Source organism: Microcaecilia unicolor, chromosome 1, assembly GCF_901765095.1.
Source record: "Microcaecilia unicolor chromosome 1, aMicUni1.1, whole genome shotgun sequence".
NCBI classification, from domain to species: domain Eukaryota; kingdom Metazoa; phylum Chordata; class Amphibia; order Gymnophiona; family Siphonopidae; genus Microcaecilia; species Microcaecilia unicolor.
Genome location: NC_044031.1, coordinates 709,920,896 through 709,944,660, shown reverse-complemented (window position 1 = coordinate 709,944,660; position 23,765 = coordinate 709,920,896). Strand labels below are relative to the sequence as shown.

Below are 23,765 nucleotides of genomic sequence, written 5' to 3'. Positions count from 1 at the left end.
AAAGGGATGCAAAATAAGATCAAGAATATTATAGTGCCTCTGTATCACTCCATGGTGTGACCTCACCTTGAGTATTGCATTCAGTTCTGGTCGCCGTATTCCAAAAAATATATATGGAATTAGAAAAGGTTCAAAGAAGAGTGACCAAAATGATAAAAAGGATGGAACTCCTCTCATATGAGGAAAGGCTAGAGAGGTTAGGGCTCTTCAGATTGGAAAAGAGACGGATTGAAGTTTACAAAATCCTGAGTGGTGTAGAACAGGTAAAAGTGAACCGATTTTTCACACTTTCAAAAAGTACAAATACCAGGGGCCACTCAATGAAATTTTGTATAAATACTTTTAAAACTAATAGGAAGAAATAGTTTTTCACTCAAACAATAGTTAAGCTCTGGAACTCATTGCCGGAGGATGTGGTAACAGTGGTTAGCGTATATGGGTTTAAAAAAAGGTTTGGACAAGTTCCCGGAGAAAAAAATCCGTGATAGTCTGTTATTGAGATGGACATGGGAGAAACCACTGCCTGCCCCAGGATTGGTAGCATGGAATGTTGCCACTAATTGGGTTTCTGCCAGGTACTCGTGACCTGGATTGGCCATTGTTGAAAGCAGGATACTGGGCTAGATGGACTATTGATCTGACTCAATATGGTTATTCTTATGTTCATAGCGAGGCTTAGTAATAGGACCCCTAAAGTAGTACTGAGTATCTATTCCTGTGTGGTCTATTTGTTTAATATAGCTCAGTTTACAAAGAACATGCTCCTGGAAGAAGAGCCTAGAAATCATTGATAGCCAAGTAGACTTGGGAAAGCCACTATCTTTTCCTGGGAATGAGGAATGGATCTACCCTTTTGGATCCTGCTGGGTACTTGTTACTTGGACTGGCTAGTGTAAGAGCAGGGTGCTAGATTTGATAGACCTTCGGACTGATCCATCTTATGCTCTTAGGGGCCCTTTTACAAAGCTGTGGGAGGGCTAATACACAGGTAGCGTGAGCCAAATCAGCACTATTGCTGGGTTAGCGCCTGCACATGGTGGTAATTTCAAGTGTGATGTGCGCCGAATCCACAGTAGAAAATATTTTTATAGTTTGTACCGTGGGGGGCGTTCCCAGTGGTAGTCAGCAGCACAGCCACGTAGCATGTGAGCTCTTACCGCTAAGTCAATGGCTGGCGGTAAGGGCTCAGGCCATAAATAGGTGCACACTAGTTTTAATTTTTGTGGACGCCCATTTCCTGGCCCATTAAAAAAATGGCCTTTTTCCCAGCCGCGGTAAAAAGTGGCACAGCGCGTGCCCAAAAGACGTGCCCACACTACCTCTTTGTAAAAGGACCCCTTAAAGATGTAATTGGACCAATATATATTGCTGCACAAAACTGCAAGTTGCTAAGTAAGTCGAAAATAAATACCATTTAGTGAAAACAGTTCTTGGTGCATCCACTAGACTCTGTGAAATAAGTATAATTATAAACTAGTACTTAACAGCAGTAAGCAGGCTGTGCTCAGGCAGCGTTGTAGCTTCTTTCTCCATAATGTTAATTAATCAGGGTGAATTTCTCTTTTCTTCTGCACTTTTAAAGACAGGGAAGGCTATTTTCAAAGTGGTTTACCCACATAAAATTGCCCTCCTTCTCTATGGGTTAAAGGTAGCATGCTGTTTCACAGAGAATATACTTCTTCTTGCAACAGAAAGAGGCTCTTCTAGAACAATGCTTCTCAACCCAGTTCTTGTGACACACCCAGCCAGTCAGGTTTTCAGAATATCCACAGTGCGTATGCATGAGGTAGATTTGCCTGCACTGACTCCTTGGTATATATATTTATCTTGTATATATGCATTGTTGATATCCTGAAAACCCAACTGGCTAGGTGTGCCCTGAGGATGGGTGGAGAAGCACTGCTCTAGAGCCAGGAAAGCACAGAGCTGGATGACCACCTACAGGCCACAGGTTTTGTCCTTCCTGTAAAAGAGATTGAAAGTCCTTATCCATGGCATGGCCAGCTTCTTTATTTGCAACAGGAAATTCCATGGTAATTTTCCCTTAGAAAATGTGCTTGTAGGTGTATGAAATAAGCTAAGTAGAAAGAAGTATGAAACAAAACTGCATGAGGGATATTGGTGATTTACAATTTTGCACTGTAATGAACATTATGACTTTTACTCATACTTTAAATAGACATCTTTAAAGCTGTGCATTTCCATTTTTATTTAAATTTGCAGTTACAGTTCAGTCTTGATTATCTGACCTTCACTAATCTGACCATCCGGCATATCAGACAGACCCCCACCCCCACCTCCAGTGACATCATCGTGTCTCAATTTTCTGGCATAGCACAGAGGGAAATTTTACACCTCAGACAATTTGTTTCAGACCCAGGACCCTGCTTTTACAGCAAAACAGTGTCGTTATGACTGGGGACACTGCTTTTACAGCTTTGTTTAACCATTGTTTAAGGGGTTACCATTGTTTTCCGTATTATCTGACTTTTCACTTTTCAGACAATGGGTCAGTCCTATTTATATCGGATAATCGAGACTTTACTGTAATACATATATATAATATCACCTAATACTAGTACATACTGGATTAATTGTTCTAATAAAGGAAGGTATGATAACACAGTTCCCTCCTTTTTAGACTCAACCAGGAACGATGGGAAGCAAAGCAAGAATCTGTGGTGCATGTGAGTCTTTCTCAGGATTTGGTTTATATCTGAACTATTGACATGGCACGCAAGGATCTGGGGGAGATACACCTTTTATTCAAGATCTGAATTTAATTTCTCTGTGTGGAAAGGTTGACACAAGTTGTCCTCCATGGTTTCTTCTCTTTTAAAGAGATTGATCTTATTTTGCATATATAAGCTTTGCAAAGGAATGTTTACAAAGAAACTGGGAAATACTACAAAAAAGAAAGAAAACTGTCAAAGCAAAGAGGAAGAAGATCTTTCTGAAGCTGGACAAACAAAACCCCCCAAAATTTCAAATGCCATAAAAAGCACTGTTAAAAAGATTGCTAAGTGTCCATCTGCACGCAACTTGTCGGCAGAAGACAATAAGGGAAGCAGGGAATTCTCACTGTCTCCAACATTCAGTTACAGGGTAGCTATTTCTAATGGACTGCAAAAGGGTGATTATGCAGCTAATAATAATGAAGATTTGCTTCAAGAAATATCTTCAATCGAGAGTTCATGTACTGAGTCATTAAATGAAATAAAAGGAAACAATAGGATAAAAGAATACGTATCACACACAATGCCGGTAAGGCGTAATAGAAAAAGTTTAAATAGTCTAGCCCCATCTGATGGAAGCTCAGATGGCGAACGTACCCTACATACGCTGAAATTGGGGGCCTTGAAGAAACTAAGGAAATGGAAAAAGAGCCAAGATTGTGTCTCTTCAGATTCAGAAGTGAGCACTTGGAAAATAACGTGGGGACTACGGAGCAAGTCTCTAGACAGAGCAGGTCGACAGCAGAAAACAAACACTCTTGAACCTGGTTTTAGTTCAACTAGTTGCATAAGTCAGACCCATGATGTTATGGAAATGATCTTTAAAGAGCTTCAAGGCATTAGTCAAATAGAGACAGAACTTTCAGAACTAAGAGGACATGTAAATGCTCTTAAGCAATCAATTGATGAAATCTCTAGCAGTGTTGAAGTTGTACAAAGTGAAATAGAACAATTGCGTTCTGGGTTTGTACAATCTAGAAGAGAAACAAGAGATATACATGACTATATTAAACAAATTGGTCATCAAGGTAATAAAGCAAGTCTTCGATTTCTAAATGTGCCTGAAGAAAGATATGAAAACTCAGAAACTGTTGTTTACCAAATTTTAATTGACAAAATGGGATTTTCAGATGCACAAAACACAATTAAAGTTGAATTTGCCCATAGATTAGGGCAGCAGCGAGACTGTCCAAATGCAAAGCCAAGACCCATTCTTGTATACTTTGCATCACCACAGGAAAGGGATATCATTTTAAAAAAGTGTTACAAACTTAAAGGGACAGGCATTGGGATTTCAACAGATATTTTTACTCATGATATAAAAATGAAAAAAGAGAAAGGACTAACATCTTCCCAAACCTATGAAAGCATGGACATGAAACTCTCAGCCACTGATCTGAACACAAATCAGGATGACTGGGATTCACCTAATGACAGCGATAAAGAAATGGAGTCTGATATTAACAGGAATAGTTATGCAATGATTTCAAAGTCAGATTTTCAGATAAAAGCAATCGGCAACAAACGAAATGAAGAATCTCCAGATTCAAGAATGCTTAATAGAATTACTGATGTCAATGCATTTGCAAATAAGGAAGAATATGGTGAATCAACTTTTCAGTCACCAGGATCAGATAGCCTTGAAAAGCAAGATAAGGCATATTATTCCGATGTGACACCCCGTTGGCATTCACACAATGATTATCCAACATCTAAGCTTAGCCGTTCAGAATCAGATTTTTCCAAATTATGTCAGTCTTATTCAGAGGATTTTTCAGACACACAGTATTTTCTTAGTGGCAGCACACTGATGTCATCTTCTGATCGAGAGCTTTGGCAAAGAAGGCAGGAAGATACATCACCTAAGTGGTTTCTAAACTCACAAGAACAACCTTTCAATAATGAAAGTCAACCTTGTCTAGAAGAAAATGAAGTAGAGAATACTGAAACTGCTGATAGCGGTGTAAGCAATGGAATCATTTGTATATCAGGAGATAGAAGTCGTTACAGTGATTCACAGCTTTCATTACAAGGTGATCTTTCACCATGGAAAGACTGGCAAAATTTAGAACATGGCACCAACTCAGGTCTAGATGTATCCACACAAGGGTTTGTTTATAATATCAACAGTTCCTCAGACCAGCAGATAGGAAATTACACACAAAATTTTGAAAACTGTCCAAGTACAGACCTTCAGTATGAGACTGATAATTATGTTTTTGCCGATGATGGTAATTCCCTATCATGCCCTGGCCTTGTCAATGAAGCACAAAATGAATGGGTAAGCCAGTATGATGCTTATGTAGAAACAGGCTCTAATGACATTTACCAAAATCAAAGCAGATTGCCTATGATGTATCGAAGTCAGAGTGAGTTGCAAAGTGATGACTCAGAGGAGGCACCTCCTAAATCATGGCATAGCCGACTAAGCATAGACCTTTCTGACAAGACCTTCAGTTTTCCTAAATTTGGGTCTACGCTTCAGCGCGCTAAATCTGCTTTAGAAGTAGTTTGGAACAAAAGCACTCAGAGCCTAAGTGGAGGTGAAGACAGTGGCTCCTCATTTATGGGGAGATTTCGGACTTTGTCCCAATCAACTGCAAATGAATCTAGCACGACACTTGATTCTGACGTGTACATAGAGCCTTACTATTACAAAGCTGAAGGTGAAGATGATTACAATTATAGTGAGACAACTGCTAACAACGAAACAGATTACGTGGAAGTCATGGAGCAAGTTCTCGCCAAATTGGAAAACAGAACTTGCACAAATGAAGCGTTTGAGCAAGTTCAAGAACAAGAAAATTTTCCCAATGAAATTTCATATACAGTTTTACAGGATAATGAGTGTGACGCTCAATATAACAATCTGGTTAGCGAAGAAATAGTGGATCCTTCAGGGGAACTAAATTTTGAAATAAAAGTGATGGAAGATGAAAATCAAAACTTCCCGGAGAAAACTACTGAAATTCCAAAGAAAAATAAGCCGCGGCCATCTTTTAAAGAGGCTGCACTGAGAGCATATAAGAAGCAAATGGATGACCTCGAAGAGAAGATTCTTGCTGGAGGTACTGATATTTAAATACATATTTTAAATATTATAGTAATTGTGAAGAACATCAGTTTGTTATGCTACATATATTATGGCATGAGATAAATGTTCTGATTGTGAACTCAGAATGCTACTTGAAACTTAATACCTAATTTTAATCAGTGTTAGAATGCTAAGTAGACTGTACACATCAAACTATAATGAAAACATTGTTTTCAGCTTGGTAAAGACATGATAATTTTAAACATAGATGAACAATCAGGCATTGATTTAAGAGTATAAAAATACCTTGTAGGTTTCACTTAACTAGCTGATCATCAGTGGACTTGCAATGTTTTGTATAATTCATAAGTTTCAGAAGAAAATGTCAAGAACTGTCATTTTCCTTCTGTACAATTTTGTACAATCTTATTTTTAAAGAATTGGTTTTGCAGTACATATGTAATTTGTCATCAATAATACATTTAAGAGGGTAATCATAAAAGGCAAAGCTTTACTTGCTGAACTGGCCTTGCATAAAATTGCTGTCCCTACATACAGTTAAAATTGCAGGTGTAAAGGTTGTGGCACGCAACTTTACCCACATTCAGCAGAGGTATTCCAGGTGGCGAGGTCTGGGTTGCATTTTGTTTACATGCATTGATCTAAGTGCTGATTTGAGTGAAATGATTACTTTCATTGTCAATTTCTGTTTGAATCTGTTGTTTGAATTTTCACAATGAACAAGTAGTTTGATGCACACTTTGCCATATATAACATTATTTGGGAGTTTTTTTGAGACCTATGAAAAAGAACACGACCCACTAATGGTAAGCTGAAAAATTAAAAGTATGCTACCGGTGAGGTCTCTGAGGTCTCCCATTTATAAAGAAACAGCTTGATGGTGTTGTGTTGATTATTGTGAATTTTTACATCATTTCTCAGCTTGTGTGGGACTGGTATTTTCTTGTAGTGTGGTCCATAGTATTATATACCAGTGATTTACAGCTTTCTCAGTTCAGTAAGAGTGGCCTCCTACCCAGAAAAGTGCTGCTCATTGGGGCCAGAACTGAATTTTCAGCGGCATTATGGAATTCATTCTATAAAGAAGACACCAGCATTTACACAGTAAATTCACGTGTAAAAGGATAGAACTAAGGGGCCCTTTTACTAATTTGCAGAAGGCTCTACATGCGTTCAGCACGCATCCAAATGAGACTACCGTCAGGCCAGTGCGCCCTCATGACAGTAAGTTCAGATTTGGCCCGTGCCCATATCGTGTGGATGAATTATTTATTTATTTCCTCCTATACGCAATGGTTCCAGTGGTAATCGGAACTTAGCGTGTGCTGACCGGTCACCGCGCGTGTAGCGCCTGAGCCTTTACTGCTAGATCAGTGGGTGGCGTTAAGGGTTCAGGTTGGTTTTGGGCCCGCGCTGGTTTCATTTTTACCACAGGCCCTTTTTCTGTCCCTTTAAAAAAAAACACATTTTTTGTAGATGCGGTAAAAACTGGACTGGCGCATGCCCAATACACGTGCCTATACTACCGCAGGCCACTTTTTACCGTAGCTTAGTAAAGGGACCCCTATGTGTGCACATTCCTGCATAAATACTAAATATCCAGCTGTGCACTATTTTATGCATGCATTCAGTTTTACAGGTGGACGTTCATATGGGCATGTAATTCATAGAATACTAAACATTATGTGTGTATGTCCTGAATCTAGGTGTGAGCATATACATCAGCTCTATGTTAAATGCTTGTGCCAAAACACGTGTGTGCATACTGTATATACCCAGTTAGACTAGCATTATATAAAGGAAAGAAGGCGCCTACTTTACATTATGGAATAGGCCCCATATAGGCACAGGGCCAGTGTTGGGGGGAGGGGGGGCAAACAGGGCAGCTGCTTCTCTGAGGTGCCCCGTGGTCCAGGCATCTTCCCCTTCTCCCTACCATAGTCCATCTCCTCCTCCCTTCCTGATCTTCTTTAAAAATGTATTTCCCTTCTCAAAGGGGCTCCCAACGCATTTTCACAAAAGAGACCATTCTCACAAGCTGCCTGTAGCTGACCCGAAGCAGTGCCGCAATTTTCCTGTTTCTGCCTGGGCAGATCATGGCAGAGAGGGAAAGCTTCAGGACAGCCAGAGGCAGCTTGTAAGGATGGCTGCCGTGCCAGGGCCCCTCAGAGAAGGGAAATACAAATTTTAAAGAAGACTTCAAGGTGAAGGGAAGGGATTGAGATGAACTGTGGTGGGGAGAAGGGGAAGAGATTCCTGGACTGCGTAGTAGTAATTCAGGTGGTGAGATTGGGGGGGAAGGGGATTAGGGGCCCCCTCCTTAATTTCTGCTCCGGGCCCCACCATGTCTAAAACTGGCCTTGTATAGGTGTCCCTTTAAAGAATTGCCCTCTTTCTGGATAATGCTGCTGAAAATCTTTACTGACTGCCCCAGCACTACTATCCAAAGGGGGGGGGGGGGGTTGGAGTTGGGAGCAGGTAGTGCCAGAAGATATCTAGGTACCACTAGGGCTGCCTTTACCAATGGGCAACTGGGACAACTTCTCCAGGCCCAGCTTAACAGGCCTATAAGCAAAAATGCCCCTGAGCAGAGGGCCCACTCCAGTCCAGCATCTTCCTTCTCTCTATTCCCCTCCCCTGTGCAGCTTCTTCCCAGGGATAAAAAGCAGAATACAGGCACAGAGCCCAATCAGTCCATGCCACTGATGGCTCTGCTGGTTGGTTCTGCTCCTTCTGACCTCACTTCCTGTTTCTGAGGGGCAGGACTAGCAGAGCAAACAGCAGCAGAGACCAATGGTGGCTCCATGTATGTATTCTACTTTCTGTCCCTGGGAAGCAAGGTAAGCAGCACTGCTTGACAAGGGGGTGGAGGGAAAAGAGTTCTGCTGGACCAGGGGAGAGCACAGGAAGCTACTGGACTGGGGAAGGAAGGTCCATCCACAAACGTTTACCTAGGGACCCATGGCTGGTTAATTCTGCTCTGGATACCACCAATATTTAGCACTAGTACCCAGATAACTTTCTGGGCAAGTTAGCACAGTAAAATAGCTGCCCTAAACTTCTCCAGATAATTATCTAAGTACCAGCGCAGAATAAGTTCTGGCAGCTACCCTATAGCTGGATATTCTGTACCAGTATCCAGTTATGGCCAGGCATTGAATATCTGGGTACAATTTTAAATGCCAGCCACAGAGTTCAATTTATAAACCTTTTCGTAGCAAAACTATCTGTATCAAACTAGCAGATATATTTGCTGTGAGTTTTGCTGGGGTGATTGTGAAAGCAAACTTGAAGAAGTGAGTTTGCTTTGAAAATCAGTAGAACAAAATGCCTGTAACATTGCACAAATGTAAGGGGCCCTTTTACTAAAGCTTAGCCTGTGCTTGTGGAATTAGCGTGCACTAAATGGTAAGAAGTCCATTTTATACTTAGCATTTGGCGTGCACCAATTCCTTTAGCACACGCTAAGGTTTAGTAAAAGGGCATCTAAGTGAGATGTAACAAAATGACCTGCTAATATCTTAATTATTTTCCCCCTGTTTACTAAGCCACACTAGCTCTGTCAGTATTAGCACACCGCCAGCCGCTTCTGTGGCTTAGTAAACAGGAAGGTATATAATATTTTTGATATTGAGTCATACCTATCCACAGAAAATATTTTTGGAAAAATGTGTGTGATAAAATGAACTTGAAGTTCATAGATGCCATAAACTGCAGATGATAATTGTCACCTTGACTATATTGTTGCTCATTATTCCTTCCTGCCATCCAGAAAGATTAATGTTTGTGCTTTTAAACAAAAGAATTGATTTTGTACTAATTAGTGCCTTACAAGCCTTGGCAAATTATTATTTTGGAAATTTCTTCTCTATCAAATTTAGAAAAACAAACAAACAAACCTGACTTTTTCCACTGGGTTTAATCAGTTATGTTGTAGAAGACAGTGTCAATAAGTGAGACAGCTTTCAAAACTACCCGCTTTGGTGCAAAACGCACAGGAACTCCTGTCCCTGAGCTTTGCACAAATTCTGAAATGGAAAGTACATGCATGCTTCCCTTTGGAAAATACCCCAGGATCATTTTTCCATAGAATACAACATGCATTGTTTTGCAAATGCAGAAATACGAGGTCTGATGTCATCCCTAACCTGGCACCTTCCTACATTTTACCCAGGGTGGTGTGGATTCCTGCACACACTTTTACCCGATGAAAAGTTTGGTAATTTTCAAACAGCCACTTTCACCTAGATAAAATCTATTCATCTGGGCAAATGGTTTTTGAAAAATTCCCTCAGTGTGATGCAGGCAAGCCCAAAACATTATGCAGTTTTCAAGATTGCTTTACCTCCGCAATTCAGTATACAGGGTTGGCGTACAGCAGGGGCGTAGCTACATGGGGTTTCAGGGGCCTGGGCCCCCCAGATTTGGCCCTAGCCCCCGTCAACCCTTTCGACCCCCCCTTCTCACCGCCGCTAACCCTCCCCCGCCGCCGCCATTGGGTACCTGTGCTGGTGGGGGTCCCTAAACCCCGCCAGCCGAAGTCCTCTTCAGCCGGTCTCCGGGCCAGTGCGTTGCTGCAGCTGATGTGGAAGCCTAGGATTCTGTTTCTGTGTGAGTCATCCTGACGTCCAAAGTAGAGGCTGACAAATGCGCAAACCAATAGGGAGATGATATCAAAAACCAGTTTATTCAGAATATTCATATCAAGGACCCGACACGGTCCGTGTTTCGGCGCCAAAGCGCCTGCCTCAGGGGTCACAATCAACTTTTTACAAAAAACAGGACAAATTAAAAACATAATATTAAGAGATTACAAATAAAATATATCCGCCTTAATAAAATATGTAGCCAAACATATACGGACATTCATAATAGTATTGCACATTTGTAAATATATAATGATAAATTACGTGAAAAAAATGTTAATATATTATAATTATGTGAGCAGATATTGTGGACAGAGAAACACCAAATAATGAAAAGTGATAACTGTCAAATAAATGACTGATAAATGAAAGGCATAGGTCAGGCTGATGAAACATCGACATATCTACATATATATTTATCCTGATCTAATAGTAAAAAATACATTCATACAACTTGAACAAGTAAAATACTTCAAGATATCATGATCCGACACCATTTGAAACTACATTATATTTACATATTAATTATAAATATAATTCAATGAAATAATGTCAAACCTCTGAGAAGAAGCTGATAGGCTTGAATAATTCCTTTATGGATGCGCATTTGTCAGCCTCTACTTTTGCTGTTTTGCTTTGACTTTCCGTGGAGGCTCCTCCTGTCTTCTTGGATTTGCTCATCCTGACGTCCTGCAGAATCCTAGGCTTCCACATCAGCTGCAGCAACGTGCTGGCCCGGAGACCGGCTGAGGAGGACTTCGGCTAGCGGGGGTTGGGGACCCCCGCCAGCACAGGTACCAGGCGGCGGGGGACTTGGGGGAGGGTTGGCGGCGGCGGGAAGGGGGGTCAAAAGGGGAGGGGCGCCAGGGGTTCAAAGGTGACTGGGGGGCTGTGGCGCCAGGGGGGGAGGGGATAAAATGTGCCCCCTCGCCTCGGGCTCTGGCCCCCCTCCCACCGAAGTCTGACTACGCCCCTGGCACACAGTAAAGGCAATTCTATAACATGCATAAATGTCAGTACTGTTCTGTAAGGGCACATGTAAGTGGCATAGCAGATACATTCAAGGGGGGGGGGGGGGGTTCACGTGGGAAAGGCATGGGCGGGACTGTGTGCAGCTTATTGAACCCAGTAAGTTACATGTTCTTGCCACATTTAGAGGCCCTTTTACCAAGCTATGGTAAAAAGGGCCCTGCAGCAGCGGCCGGGTTTTGCCGTGCACTGCGGTCCTTTTTACTGCAGTGGGTAAAAATGCCTGAAAATAGCCATAGCTATGCAGTAAGGTTGCCCATACCACTTGGCTATGTGAGGGAGAGCACTTACCGCCACCCACTGAGGTGGCGGTAAGGGCTCCTGCGCAACCCAACAGTAACCGGGTAGTGAGCAGTGCTGCCCGATTACCCTTGGGATAGCACCACGCTAGAAAATAGTCAGCTATTTTCCCCTAGTGCGGCAAATGGCACACACTGGGGCTGGAACTATTGCCAGCGCCCATGTTGGGCCGGCAGTAGTTCCAGATTAGGGTCCAGTAAGCCCACATTGGGCTTATCGCTGCTTTGTAAAACAGCCCCTTAGGCACCAGTAGAGTGGAAGATGAAGAAGCAGACACGATGAAAGGTAGATTAAAACCTTTATTGTAGAAAGCCGGTTAAAAAGGCACTCGAATCGAGGTCACCAACTCTCCAAGACAACTCAGGTTTGGCTAACGCCAAAACTTAATAGAATGTGATACCAAGGGTTTATCAGCAATTCTTCTGTTAATCACGCTTCTATGCTCAGTGAGTCTCTTGTTAAATTCTCTTATTGTCTTGCTGATGTATACCAAATTACAAGGGCAAATACCTGCACAAACTACACTGTCTTAAAGTATAGTTTATGCCTGAATTACTATCCACCAACTCTTTGTATTGTAAGTTAACCTGGTACACGGACCAGGTCCCACATTTAAAGTGTCCTTTTCCAATCGTACAGCGCTGCGTACGTCTAGTAGCGCTATAGAAATGATAAGTAGAAGTTGTAGTAATCTAGCAGCCTCCTTCTTAATCCTAGTTAAGGCTGATAGAACTAAGTAATCCTACAGGTTCCGACTTCTCTTATGAGTAATGACGAGATGTCTGTTGTTAAAATGGTGCAAATGTTGAAGGTCTATATAACAGTGGGCATTAAATGTAAGGTACGCCAATACCAGGTTACATTAGTACATTATAACAGAATCTGGTGCCCCGATACTCAAAAGCAAATGCTTAGAGCCAACAAGTATGTGAAACAATGAGCTCGCTGGCTCTGAGCATAATGAGCATGCAAATGCATGCAAAACAGGTCATCCCCAGTTCCTTCCCAATGCTCAGAGAACACCGTGCCATACAAGGGTGCTCCTCCCTCAGCAAACCCTAATGCCAGCTCGGAGCTGGCATTAGGGTTTGCTGGGCCATGAGAAAAGGATGACCTTCTGTCAAATAAAAGCCCTTGTGGTCCAATGGATCCCAGGCCCCCCACCCCCTAAAAGATGTAAGGGCCTGGTGGTCCAGGCCCTCCCCAAAGATGTAGCCCCATGAAAAATAAATAACACCCTGGTGGTCCAGTGGGACCCCTGGCCAGGACTCTGATCTCCCCCCCCCCCCCCCCCGCTGAGGGCTAGCCCTGGTGGTCTACAAATGGCCCTCCAGCACCCTCCTACCTTGAAGAAGGAGAAGATACTAGGACTCCTTCCTCCTGCTGGGTACCTGCTCAAAATGGCAGTGCCCTGCCCTGCCTAGTGCATCCTGGGATGCACTGGGTGGGCTTAACTACCATATAAGGGAAAAACTCCCAGGCTGCACCGGGCAGGGTGCTGCCATTTTGAGGAGGTGCCCAGCAGGAGGAGGGAGTCCTAGTCCCTCCTCTTTCTTCAAGGTAGGAGGGGTTTCGGGGGGCCACTGCTAGACCACCATAGCTAGCCCTCGGAGGGTGGGTCGAGGTCCTGGCCAGGTGTCCCACTGGACCACTAGGGTGTTATTTATTTGGGGGGGGGGCACAATCCTCCCCTTATCACTCCAAAAACTCCCTCATGTTCAGTGCTATGACTGTGCTTAAATTTACGTGTCATTAGCATTGAGCATGAGGAAGCTGTTCAGATGCACTGATCAGGCAATATTTCTCCAGCGCTGTTCGGAGCAGCACTGGAGTTTTGAGCCTCTGAACCTGGGAGCCTAGATGTCATTATAGAATAGGATCTCACCTCACGGCATGGGAGCACAGAAAAGGAGGGGTCACATACTGAATTGCCCCCAGTGTGTCTCAGTTCAATGTACATACAAAAACACATTTGCACACACACACACTAAAGAGTGAACTGGGACAGGTCTGGAAATTATAAGCAGTAGTTCTAACAGTCTATGCTAAACAATTAAGTCTCTTTCAATAAATAAAGTTAAACCTTTAAAAAAACAACAACATTTGAGTCTCCCTCAAGAGCAGTTGTAGTTGTTCGTATTTTATAAAAATACATGTGTAAATTTTAACTCCTTCCACATCCAACCCTAATTCCTCCCCTGAATATGCCTACTGCACGAGCACATGCCAGCTTGCACCATACATGCTTTTAGCCATGATCTAATTATATAAGATCCCATTTACATACAAAAATGGTTTGTAAAGTTACCATCAGATACCTGACTTAAAGTCACCTGAGCAATTTTATCTAGTTAAACTTATTTGGGTATATTCAGGCCACCTCAGTACAACCTGAACACCCAAAGTTAACCAGTTAAATTTCCTCACAGTATTTTATATTTCTTATTGTGTCCTACAACTTACTGAACCGCTACTGATAGTTTAGTGTTGAAATTCTCCCCAAGGTACTGGTGATTGATGTAATAGTATACCTTTTTTTTTCCACCAGTGTTACTTTGCTGTCATTAGATTGCATTATTCAGTGTCCCAGAAGGACTATCCTGTTCCAATAACATTTTCTCGAGGATGGATGCATTAAATTGAGATGGAATACCGTGGTGCGAGTTGCTATAATACAATTTTTAGTAAAGTAATTTCAGAGTATAACAGATAAGTCTACAAATGAACACTTACATCAAGGATTACAGTTTAATTTCCTCTGAAGGAAATTTGAATGAGAAGCACAGTATGAAGAGCCACCTAGTACATGCATAAATGCCGATGTTCTAGTTATGTACCAGTGTATGGCTAAATGGTTCTAAGTACGCACCTAGATGTGATGAAGTGTATGTTGTGGGTGGACGTACACATTGGCGGAGTTTGGCTAGAATGTGGGTGTTGCATATAATCATGCACGTAGATAATAAAATCTCATGATCTGTGCATGGCATTTTGCATTCTAGGCTGGTATAAGTGTGCCTTGAATATTGGAATGTTTTCTGCCAGTTATGCTATCATTCTATAAAGAAAGTAAGCATTTTTATAGACTAGGCTTCAATAGATGCCTCTTTATAGAATTACTTTCTTTGCATTTCTTATTTTACCATGATCCTATTTATTAAGCTGTGCTAAGCAGTTAATACAGGAATTAGCATGCATGAACAACACAGCAGCTTGACAGCATGTTCTAATTTCTGTGTTAACCTCTTAATGTGGAATGGGGTGGGAACTGGGTGGAGAATAGGTGATGATTGGGTGGGCACTGCACCTTACAGTTATTCTTGTGGAAGTGTAGGCTGCACCTGTGCCAGCATCTCATCTACCAAGTACCAAATTGAGTGCTGTCTCCTCCTCCTCCTCCTCCTTCTCCTTGTTTTAACAGCACAAATGAGGAAAGTCTTCCATTAAGGAGGTGATAGAGACTGTAAAGTGGATCCTCTTTTCTCCCAGGGTTGCAACTCTTCCAAAAAAAAAAAAAAACCAAACAACACAAAAAAAACACACTCCTGTATGGCTCCCCTTTTCTCAAAAGAAACAAAAATAAGGATCTCTCCCGGTCCCCTGGAGAGTAGCAGTAAAAAGAAAAACAACCCCAGGGCTCAATTCCACCCTGGTTTCCAAACCCAGTTCAATTTTAGCCAAGCTTCAAAATACAGCTCAGTTTAGCCAGGCTTTCAAAACCCAGTTCAGTTTAGCCAGGCTTCCAAAACACAGTTCAGTTCTAGCCAAGCTTTCAAAACACAGCTCAGTTTAGCCAGGCTTTCAAAACACAGTTCAGTTCTAGCCAAGCTTTCAAAAACACAGCTCAGTTCAGCTAGGCTTTCCAAAACACAGTTCACTTTTAGCCAAGCTTCAAATACAGCTCAGTCCAGCTAGGCTTTCAAAAACACAGTAATGGCTTTGCGCGGGCTCAAAGCCTAGGGTCCCACCCTCTTGGTCAGTCCTACTCCTACCTGACCTCCTCCCGCTTGACCCGGCTTGGCCCCGCTACTTTCTTGGCTTTCTCTGAGCCAGAGCTGAAAAGTCCATCGGCTCTTCCAGGGTGTTCTCCGGTTCAGTCAACTCCATAGGGCAAGGCTCACTCTCCTCCTCTCTCTCCTCAGGAGCCCAATCCATATTCTCTTCACCCCGCCCTTCTCCCAGCTGCTCACCCTTTTCTTCATTAAAGTTCTTTGGAGTCCCTTCTTTCTCCACCCACTTGTTCCACCACCTCTTCCACCAGGTTGGAGAATCAGCCTTACTCCTTCCCCTGCGGCCCTCCTCTGGTGACTCCTGGGAATGCACATAGTTTCTCTTATCCCCAGGCTCCCTTGGGGCATGCTGGGAGTTGTAGTTCTTTATTTCTAGTTTTTTCCTGGGGAATGCCTGCCTATAACGGGGGTATTCTGGCCTATCCCCAGGTTCCTTTGGGACCTTTCCTACATACTCTTTACAAGACACAGATGATGACGGAATTCAAAAAGGCGTGGGATGAACACAGAGGATCTCTAATTAGAAAATGGAAGTTATAAAAAAACCTAACCTTAAATGGCTGCATGTGTGTGGATGTGTCAAGTGACGCTTAGATGGCGACTCTGGCTGTGATGAACTAGGGCCAATACCGGGCAGACTTGTATGGTCTGAGTCTCATATATGGCAACCTGGTTTAGGATGGGCTGGAAAGGGCTTAGACAGCAATTTCAGTGGCTGGAACATGAGGACAGTGCTGGACAGACTTTTATGGTCTGTGCCCACAAATGAGAAGACGAATAGACGAGTGGGCTTCAATGACAACTCCAGCAGTTGGAACATAAGGATAGGGCCAGATAGACTTCTATTGTTTATGGCCCAGAAACACCAAAGACCATAATCAAGTATATAATATCACACTCATTGATTTAATCATGGATTGATGAGTGTGACTATTGGGCAGACTGGATGGACCGTTCAGGTCTTTATTTGCCGTCACTTGTAATGCAGCAGATAATGTGGGGCAGTTTAAACCACATGAATAGATTAGCTAATTGTTTTATGTTATCTGCAACGCAAGTAACATACAGTTAGACATTTCAGGGAAAAGTTATGAATGTGAGCTACCATTAAGATGAGTTATTTGTATTTATTTATTTAAAAACTTCAAGTACTACTACAACTAGGCGGATCACAAATCAACATACACAATAAAAGAAGAGAAAAACAAGAACAATCACAGAATTTCAGCCCCATGCATGTTCCAACAAATATGTCTTCAGTAATTTACTGAATTGAACCCTGCTACTACACAGTCTGAAATAACCTGGTAATTTGTTCCAAATATGTGGACCTGTTATCGAAAAGGCAGTATTCTGTGTATTAGCATATGCCACAGAGTGCAATTTAATATTTACCAAAAATTTCAAATTTTCAAACCACAAGGATCTAACGGGTTGGCATTGTTGGATTACATCTTTAAGATATCGAGGAACACAATCAGAGTACAATGCTTGGTGTACCAACCACACCATCTTGTACTGTAGTCGAGAGTGGACTGGCAACCATTGCAAAGAGCACAAGATTGGAGATACATGCTCAAACCGGGACACACCCACCAACAGTTGAGCAGAAGCATTTTGTATCACCTGCAATGCCTGTGTTTTCGACTTCAGCAAACCCAAATACAGCACATTGCAGAAATCAAATACGAGACATCACTAAACTCTGTACCATGGACTGAAAATCATATTGTGACAACATGGGTCGCAACTTTGCCAATAAATGAAGCTGAAAAAATGCTGACTTAACCACCTGTAATCCTAGATCCTTCATAGGCAATAAAGGATCCAAGATTACGCCCGAAACACTCATACATTCCAATTCTGGCAACACAGACAGGGGCATTTTCGAACGGGGATGACCATCTCTAAGGTCGCCCAACTATAAGGACGGTGCCGTGAAGGGGCGAGGCAATGCGTATTATCGAAACAAGATGGACGTCCATCTTTCGTTTCGATAATACGGTCGGGGACGCCCAAATCTTGACATTTAGGTCGACCTTAGAGATGGTCGTCCTCAGTTTTCGGTGATAATGGAAACCAAAGACGTCTATCTCAAAAACGTCCAAATTCAAGCCCTTTGGTCATGGGAGGAGCCAGGATTTGTAGTGCACTGGTCCCCCTCACATGCCAGGACACCAACCGGGCACCCTAGGGGGCACTGCAGTGCTGAACCCCCCAACCCCCCCCCCCCTCCATCCTGGTCCACCTGCCTGAAGTACACTGCACCCACTACAACTGCTCCAGGGACCTGTATACTGCCGTGATGGACCTGAGTATGGCATTTGAGGCTGGCATAGAGGCTGGCAAAAAAGCATTTTTAAACTTGATTTTTATGGTGGGAGGGGGTTAGTGACCACTGGGGGAGTAAGGGGAGGTCATCCCCGATTCCCTCCGGTGGTCATCTGGTCAGTTGGGGCACCTTTTTGAGGCCTGGCCGTGAAAAAAAATGGACCAAGTAAAGTCGGCTAAGTGCTCGTCAGGGATGCCCTTCTTTTTTCTATTATTGGCCGAGGACGACCATCTCCTAATCACGCCCCAGTCCCACCTTCGCTACCCTGCCGACATGCCCCGTGAACTTTGGTCATCCCCGCGACGGAAAGCAGTCGAGGGTGTCAAAAAATCGGCTTTCAATTATGCCGATTTGGACGACCTTGCGAAAAGGACGCCCATCTCCCAATTTGTGTCGAAAGATGGGCATTCTTCTCTTTCGAAAATAAGCGTGAGAGTCACCCAAACCCACAAATTGACATTGTAAAAGATTCTCATCCTTCCCTACAAACATCAATTCAGTTTTACTAAAATTTAAGACTGATCTATTCAAACATATCCATCTTTGAACAGCTGTCATACAGTTACTCAATCGTTCAATCAATCCATCCAAGTCTCCTTGGACTGGGGAAAAAAATTGCACATCATCTGCATAAATCCTATACTCTGCATATAAATTCCTAAAAACTCTTTCCAGCGGGGTCATATAGATGTTAAACAATAAGGCAGAAGTGCCAGTCATGCTATTTTAGCATAGTGTCCCATTGAGACCCTGTGCTATTATATCCCAACTCGTGGTATAATAGCCCATTTTAATGGTAGCCTGTGTTGATAATCCCCCCTCCACTAAATTTGCTCAAGTGACAATCACTAAAATTCTCTCACCTTCTATACTTGTGTATGATGAATGTATAAAACAGTGATATGTTGAATAGTTACATGTGACTGATTAGCTGAACTTTGTTTGGACTGATATTGGGGCTGTCATCATATGGGGTTTAGCCATATCAGGAATGCCATCAGGTGGTTGATCTAATGTTGAGGGAAGGTCAGAGGGTTCAACTAATGTTGGGGGGTGGGGGAATAGGGCCCTGGCCTTTAGACCTGTTTCGCCATCATTTGTTCCTTTTTCTCTCCCTCCCCCCCCCCCCATAGGGTATGTAGTCCCCTTGTAGAATGGGGAATATACATCAGTATTTTCAGCCTGCTCAAACCATACCCTAGCCACTCCCCCGTGCTATCTAAATAGCAGCTTTCTAAAATCCCTATATGCATATGTTGGAGATCTACAACTTTAAAAGCCGCTGTTTACAAATGGGGTTTCTTCTAAATTGAGGGCCTAAGTTTGACAGGGGCACACTGAAATTGTTTTCCGTAGTCTTTCCTGTCTTGTTTGTAGACTTACAGACTCAAGAGCTGCCTCACAGGAGTTTCTTTGGGGCAGTGCCTTTCCCTTTGGACCAAGTTGAGGGGAGGGGGATGCAGTAAATAAATGAATAAACCTTTCTATCACCAACAGACTGTGAGGGTTATAAATTATTCTTTAACCATAACCATGAAATTATGTAGCTGTATAGTTTAGCATGTACAGTTTATAGGAGTTCATATCACTCTGACAAAGTTTCATTTCCCAGGCCTCCTTTCTGAAATATTGTATTTTCCTTGAGATACTGAAGGATTATGCAGGAAAGGAAGGAAGTAAAGGGTGGATCACATGGTTCTTCCAGGGGTGATACAATCATGTGCATACTTACTGAATACCTCCTTGTTTGTAAGAACTTTATACCAACAGTATTTCTGTTATGGATGTAACAGTGAAGTCATTCTATAACTTTGCTGCTTAAATGGAAGCACCATTTGCATGCTAAAATTATACAATACTAGAATTGCCATGGGTGAGTGTACACTTATACACCCAGGTGCTATGTGAATGCTCAGTGTTATTCTATAAAAAGATTTATTTATTCAGATTTTACTCACACCTTGTCCCTGAAGAGCTCATAATCTAAGTTTGTAGCTGAAGCAATGGAGAGTTAAGTGACTTGCCCAAGATCACAAGGAGCAGCAGTGGGAATTAAACTGGGCACCTCTGGGTGTTAAGACCAGTGCTCTAACATCTAGGCCACTCCTCTACTTTGCCAGATGAATGCAGCTTGCTTAGTGGTAAATGCAAAGGGCAGTACAAATGGGCGGGGCTCCCACTTACACTTACTATGTATAGAATACATTAAGTTATGCGTTAAAGTGCTGCATATAGGAATGCACATTTATACCTGCTATCGACATGGTGTAAATGAGCGTACCTAATTGTAGGCACATACCGGCTGATATTCAAAATCTCTTGTTCACAGATATCTGGTCATTTTCAGTGGCACTTAACCAGTTACCTTCACTGAAATGACCAGTTAACACTGAATTCAAAAGCGGCTAACATGGGTATTCCAGGGGCGGAGTTGGGTTAAGTGCCGATATTCAGCCCCTTACCGAACCACATCCTGAAAAAGCTTCAGACTGCCCAAAATACAGCAGCTAGACTCATTTTTGGCAAACCACGATTTGAAAGTGAACACCTCTTCGAAAAAAAACTTCATTGGCTCCCTATCAAAGGACGAATCAATTTCAAAGTCCACACACTAATCCACAAGAATATCCACGGTGAATCTCCAGGCTATATGCTCGACCTGCTCGACCTCCCCACCAGGAACATGTCTACAACCTCACGAACTTACCTCAACCTACACTACCCCAATTGCAAAGGACTGAAGTACAAAACCTATTATGGATCCAACTTCTCCTTCTGAGGCAGCCAACTCTGGAATGCCTTCCCCAGACCAATTCAATCACTCAGTGACCATCTGCCCTTTCGGAAATCACTAAAAACCCATCTGTTCAGGCAAGCCTACCCAAACGATCCAGATTAATTCCCACAAACCCATCTATTCATCACATATCCAGGAGAGAATGACAATGACCTAGACTACATCTCCCGCCATATTTCCCCCCTGCTTATCCCTTGTTCTATCCCCTTTTGCCTCATCGACCCCTCCCCCAATGCTCACTTACCCTTACTCACACCTCTCCTACTCCCTTCACTCTTGCCCATCCCCCTCCGCCTCATCTACCCCTTCAATTGCTCACTTACCCTTGCTCATACTTCTCCTACTCCCCTCATCCCTGCATTTCTTCATTCTTATTTCTTTTGTTACTCCAATAATACTCAACTTATTTCTCTCCACCAATACTTTGTAATCCCAATTACTACGTAAGCCACATTGAACCTGCTTTGAGTGGGAAAGCGTGGGGTACAAATGTAATAAATAAATAAGGAAACCACTTTGACTTAACTGGCTATGTGTTAGTTAGTTGGCTTAACCCCCCCCCCCCCCCCCCCCAGATATTCAATACTGAATCCTGGACATTGCCCAGCATTAAATATCCGGGAATAACACTGGCGATGGACAGCAAAATTCTCACCACTGCCAGTGGAATATCAGGAGGATAAATGCCAGTTTATGGTAATATTCTACAAAAGTACTCTGGGTGCCCAAATGAGATTATAGAATTCATGCTCCAGAGCCCTGCATCTAGGCACCAATTTTGATGTCCATTCATAGAATTATTCCCTCAGTGTAGGAGGATGTGTGAAACCAAAGTGATAATTATGGGAGAATTACCAGGATAAGAATGGCTGGTTACTTGCAGCGTCTTGATGATCTCCGCACTAATGTTTTCAGCAGTCAACTTTTCGTATAGCATGAGTTGGTACAGGAGATGGTGCCTGATCCCAGCAAACATGGGACCAACTGTGATCGTACTTTTCTCAGTCTGTGTTTGAGTCCTTCTGTCTCCCTGGAAGTCACCCAAGTCCTATTAAAAGCAGTCAGAACTTGTCTCAATATGTTGTCAGCCTCTCCGCTCAGCCGAGTAATCGTCTCTCTCTCTCTCTCTTTCACTTGTCCGTGCTGTCCGCCACCGACTCCCCACTCGTCAGTGCAGTTTGCTCTTCTCTTCACCGTTCAGCTAGCCAGGCCTTTCTCCACAGTTCAGCTAGCCAGGCTTTTAAATACAGTTTGGCTAGCTGGGCTTGTAAACACAGTTCAGATAGCCAGGCTTTTATACTCAGTTTAACTTGCCAGTATTTATTCACAGTTCAGCCAGCCAGGCTTTTTTTTCTCCACAGTCCAGCTAGCCAGAGTTTAAATACAGTTCAACTAGCTAGGCTTTTATACTCAGTTTAACTCGCCAGGCTTTTATTCACAGTTCAGCCAGCCAGGCTTTTCTACACAGTTCAGTTAGTAAGGCCTCAGAAATCAGCAAGGCCTCCCAAAACTCCCTTTTAGCCAGCTCAGCTTTAAACACAGTTCCACAAGTCAGGCTAAAACGATCCACCACCCACAACTGTCAACAACTTATCTCTTGACATCCACCCACCGGATCTCCCCTGACTATTATGCTTTCCTTGTTACCTTGGGCTCCTCCAGCAATCACTCTTCTTCTCCAGCCACTTCCTCACCCACTTCCATCTCTTCTTCTACCCCTTCTCCTCCTACCTCCTCCAACTCCTCCCATTCCATCCTTTCATTCTCCACCCCCTCACTTAGACGTTCCACCCTCTCCTCAGTTGATTCCATTTCCCAATCAGCCACCTCTCTTTCCTTCTCCTGCCACTCCAGTTCTCGTTTGTCATGACCACCCTTATTCTTCCAGGCCGTCTGAAATCTGTGCTCTCTATGCTCCTGCCTCCTCCCCTCCCGCCGTGTATTCTGGGTTCTGTAGCTGTTCTGGACTTGTCTTTCCCTCCCCTGCAATGCATTCTGGGATCTGTAGTTTCTGTGCTTCTCACAATGTTTTCTTTGAACCAAATCAACTGCAAACTTTCTTAGATATGAAGAAGCTATCTAGTGGACCGATGGGAACAACTGATTTAACTTAATAATTATGTGGGAATATACAGGTTAAAGTCATTTTCCTTTTTTTCTGTTTTTCAAGATATTTGATCTCCTTATCTTTACTCCACCCCCCTCCCCCTTTCTGATCTCTTTTAGTGGTCTATGGAAGAGAGTAGTTCTATAACGTAAGTGTAATAATTTTCCTTTAATATTACTTTCTCTGTATTTCATTGCAAGTTTTCTCTACTTGTAAAATTTAAATTGTTATAAATAAAATAATAATAAAAAAAGAACTTGTCTCAAGATTGTGATTTCATATTATTGTCCTACTGTAGAGCAGGGGCTCTCAACCCAGTTCTTGCGACACATCAAGAGAGTCTGGTTTTCAAGATATCCCCAATGAATATACATGAAATAAATGTGCATGAGTGCCTCCATTGTATGCAAATCTATCTCATGGACTGGTCTAGAGTGTCCCCCATAGAAATACAAACTATAGCGTTTTGGGAGAATTGTGTGGGAGCTCAAATATAAACTTAAAAGCAATGCTTTGTATGTTAGAAAAGAACCAGGCACACCCGTTAAAGGGGGGGGGGGGCGACAACAACCGGGCTGAAGGCCAGCGAAGACAGAAGTGTGGGGGAGGGTACAGGGAGGGCCAGCTAGAGAGCAGAGGTAGTAGTGGGAGGGAAACAAGGGGTAGCAAGGGGAGGGGGCAGGAAAGAAGGGGAGGAGCAAGGGAGGAAGAGAGAGGAATTCAAACTGCACAGGAAGTCCTTTTGAATTTGGAG

General features: G+C 42.9%; 1 protein-coding gene across 5 annotated transcripts in view; it reads left to right on the top strand.

Annotated features, from left to right (window-relative positions):
• Positions 1 to 23,765, top strand: part of UNC13C (unc-13 homolog C) — a 921,443-nt gene that overhangs the window by 320,494 nt on the left and 577,184 nt on the right. The window contains exon 1 of one of the 5 annotated variants that reach the window (XM_030189204.1): positions 2,818 to 5,803. The exons of 2 other annotated variants lie outside the window; for them this stretch is intronic. In XM_030189204.1, coding sequence (XP_030045064.1) covers positions 2,821 to 5,803 — 2,983 coding nt within the window. In that variant the 5' untranslated portion in view covers positions 2,818 to 2,820. Of the gene's footprint in view, positions 1 to 2,817; positions 5,804 to 23,765 lie in introns of those variants that run through there. 2 more of the 5 variants (XM_030189197.1, XM_030189220.1) reach the window with 2 other exon arrangements.